Source organism: Frankliniella occidentalis, unplaced genomic scaffold (assembly GCF_000697945.3).
Source record: "Frankliniella occidentalis isolate FOCC.00 unplaced genomic scaffold, Focc_3.1 Scaffold5795, whole genome shotgun sequence".
Taxonomy (NCBI): Eukaryota; Metazoa; Arthropoda; class Insecta; order Thysanoptera; family Thripidae; genus Frankliniella; species Frankliniella occidentalis.
In genome coordinates this window covers 1-3,252 of record NW_026272832.1, presented here as the reverse complement: position 1 = coordinate 3,252, position 3,252 = coordinate 1, and the positions used below count along the sequence as shown (strand labels likewise).

The following is a 3,252-nucleotide window of genomic DNA, read 5'->3' as shown; positions in this document are numbered from 1 at the left end:
TCTCTCTCTCTCTCTCTCTCTCTCTCTCTCTCTCTCTCTCTCTCTCTCTCTTATGAGGGTAGTGTTGTTGTTTTTGTTGTTGCCGCTGCACACATGCACACGAGCGGGGGAGGGTGCAACGCAACCCCACTACGGATTGACGGGCTCAGTTGTGCGGAAGTCCTTGGTGGCTTCAGATCTTGTTAGAGTGCCGCACCGTGAGAAATCGGGTCCGAAACACCTTATTTAGCATATCGTGCGTCAATAGGGATGTGTCATTTTGTCAACGATGACGACAGAGACCCAGTGCCCTCACCCCGGTGGGATGGATCCTGCAATTCGCTACTCCCGACCTCTGATCTTTGAAAAGCCCATCTTCATGGACACGCTCTGATCTGTGCGTTGTGCGTGTCCTGTGACGTGCTCAAAGAAGGTAGTGTTCGCATCTCCTCTGACGACGCTGTCTCCTTGTGTTGCAGGCTACCGTCGCCGTTCAGCGGCAAGCACGGCGCGGTCACCAGCATCCCCGTGCCGGCCACGTCCACCCCGCTGAGGAGGAACCCCCCGGACAAGGCCCGGCACCTTCTGCCACCGGGGGCGCTCAGCCAGCCTCCAGGTGAGCATCGCGTTGTTGTTGTTGTTGTCGTTGTTGTTGTTGTCGTTGTTGTTGTACATTATTTGTGGTGGTGTCAATAACGATGCCGGCGCTGTTTCGCAGGGAGCCCCTTGGCCTCCGCCAGCAGTTCCCGCTCGACGAGCCCCAGTTCGGCGGCCCACTCGTTCATCCCGAAGCCTGGGAACCGGAGCTCTCTCACCGAGAAACACATCAACGGCAATGGGTACGGTAACCGCTAGGGCGGGCGGCGCGGCAGGCGCTCGCGGGAGCCCACTACGTCATTTCTTAATTGGACGGGGTAAGCGATGATGGTGGTGACTCGATATTTTGTTGTCATTATTTGCAGTCGCCAGCACTCGCAGATCCGCGCCCCGGCCGTGGCCAGCCCGTACAGCGCCAACGCCGGCCCGCAGAGCAACAATGGCAAGAACTCGTCCATGCTGGACAAGTTCAAGCTGTTCAACAATAAAGACAAGACTGATAAGATAAAGAGCAGCAGCTCGGGTGAGTGCCGCCGGCGGGTTGTAAAGATGGCCGTGGAACTAGCGAGTGTTTTATGCGGGCCGTTTGTCAGCAGGTACGACGGGCGTCTCGAAACGCACGTCGAGTTCCAGCGGCTTCAGCTCGGCGCGGTCGGAGCGCAGCGACTCGTCCACCAGCCTGTGCAGTGACGCCAGGCCGTCGTCTGGGTGAGCATGACCACCATCTTGTGCTTGACGGCGGTGGACTCTCGTCTCCTAACCTGTGCCTGTTTCCCGCAGCCCCCGCGAAGGCCACAACGGCCACCTGCCGGCCCCGGGGCACCACGCCCCCGGCCACCACGGCCACGCGGACTCCCCGAGCCCCAAGCCGTCGCTGTCGCTGCGGAGCAAGATCTCGCGCGGCGCCGGCAAGGACGCGAAGCAGAGCTCGCCCAAGTCGTCGCGCAAGGACGACGCCAAGCAGCACAAGCAGGGCGGCATCGCGGTGAGCGGCAGCGTGTGCGGCGTGGTGAGCGCCATCCCGGCCGGCAGCAGGGCGTCGACGGGCTCCGGGCTCGTGCCGCCGCGCGTCGGGACGCCCTCGAGCACGCCGACGTCGCGGCTCAGCGCGTCCACGCCGGAGCACGACCGGCCGGCGGTGGTGAGCCGCGCCGGCAGCGCGGGCGCCGCGACGCCCGAGCGCGAGCGGGCGCCGAGCATGCGCGACAGCGGCGTCAGCGACCTGAGGAGCGGCTCCAACTCGACGGCGTCCTCGCCGCCGGCCAACGGGCCCGGCAGCGGCCCCGGGAGCATGTACAACGGCTCGCTGTCCCCGCTGCCCACCACCACTCCGGGCATCCCGCACCCGGGCCACCACCTCAACGCCTTCAACGGAGGCCACAACGGCCACGGGCTGCCCAACGGCGGCCACAACGTTGTCCACATCGGCCACAACGGCAGCCACAACGTGAGCCACAACGGCCACAACGGTTTCCACAACGTTATTCAAAACGACCATCAGAATGGGCTCCAAAACGGTTTCCCGAACGGCCATCAGCAAGGCGTCCAGCACAACGGGTCGGGGACCCTCCCGCAGCCCGGAGTGGGGACAGGCATCCCCAAGCCGACGGCCGCCGTCAAGGGGACGACCAAGCCGCCCAGGCCCGACAGCAACGGCTCGCTCATCTCCCTCAAGGCCGAGAAGCAGGACCTCGTCATCAAGCCCAAGCAGTCCCCGACCAAGGAGGAGGCGGTCGTCAACGGGTACCCGACGAGCAACAACCCCGCCGACCTGGTGAGCAGCGTCAACAGCATCAACGCCAACCTGAGCGTCGCGCTGGTCAGTCCCATGCAGCAGAACGACCTCAACGAGTCCAAGACCGACTCGTCCAACTCCACCGGCCAGAGCAACTCTTCCGACGGCAGCATTGTGTTCCGGCCGAACGAGTCTGACACCAGCAGCATGGTGAGTAGGCTGAGTAGGCCAGGCCGGCGGGCGGTCGGGATTCATCACCTGTTCGCATTCACGGACTGACCGACTTTTCTCTTCGCAGATCATCGGCAAGGACGCCAACGGCCACCACAGCGCCGAGGGCTCGTTCGACGACGACGACTCGACGATGAACGTGAAGCCGATGCAGCCGCTGCTGCAGGGCTACCACCGGTCGGCGCGCGGCCTGGGCTCGGGCCTGGGCCCCGCCAAGCACAACAAGTACTCCGGGTACCCCAACAAGATGGAGCAGAAGAGGGCATCGAACGGCGACGTGGAGGGGTGCGACCCGTCTTCCGGTGAGTCCTTCTTGCTCAGGATCAACTTGCCGCTGTCGGCGCGCTCAGCCCTTGCCTGACGTGGCGCTCTCCGTGTCCCCAGGGTACGTGTCCGACGGGGACGTGCTGCGGAGGAGGTCCAACCAGTGCGGGCTGCCGGACGTGAGCGACGGCTACATGTCGGACGCTGGCGTTTACGCGGCTCACCAGCAGCAACAACAACAGCAGCAGCAGAGGGGCTACGAGGGCCACGGGAATCCGCACTCAGGGTGAGTGACATGAACACCACATCCGCGTGGGGTAGCGCCGGCCTGTGGAGCCTCCAGCAGCACCGCGCGGGGTATCGCGAGTGTCATTCCCCGCCGACACCGACGGTTGGCTCGTGACTTGTGTCAGATCCCCCTTCCTTTCCCTTTGCCTCTCCCCCCC

General features: G+C 64.2%; 1 protein-coding gene across 1 annotated transcript; it reads left to right on the top strand.

Annotated features, from left to right (window-relative positions):
- Positions 1–458: 458 nt before the first annotated feature.
- LOC113205154 (dentin sialophosphoprotein-like) lies at positions 459–3,092 on the top strand (the record flags this gene model as incomplete). The annotated part of the gene is made up of 7 exons (XM_052277118.1): positions 459–595; positions 698–818; positions 942–1,099; positions 1,173–1,284; positions 1,357–2,521; positions 2,610–2,844; positions 2,927–3,092. Coding segments are annotated over 7 exons (2,094 nt in total), but the record flags the coding sequence as incomplete, so codon positions are not given.
- Positions 3,093–3,252: the final 160 nt, after the last annotated feature.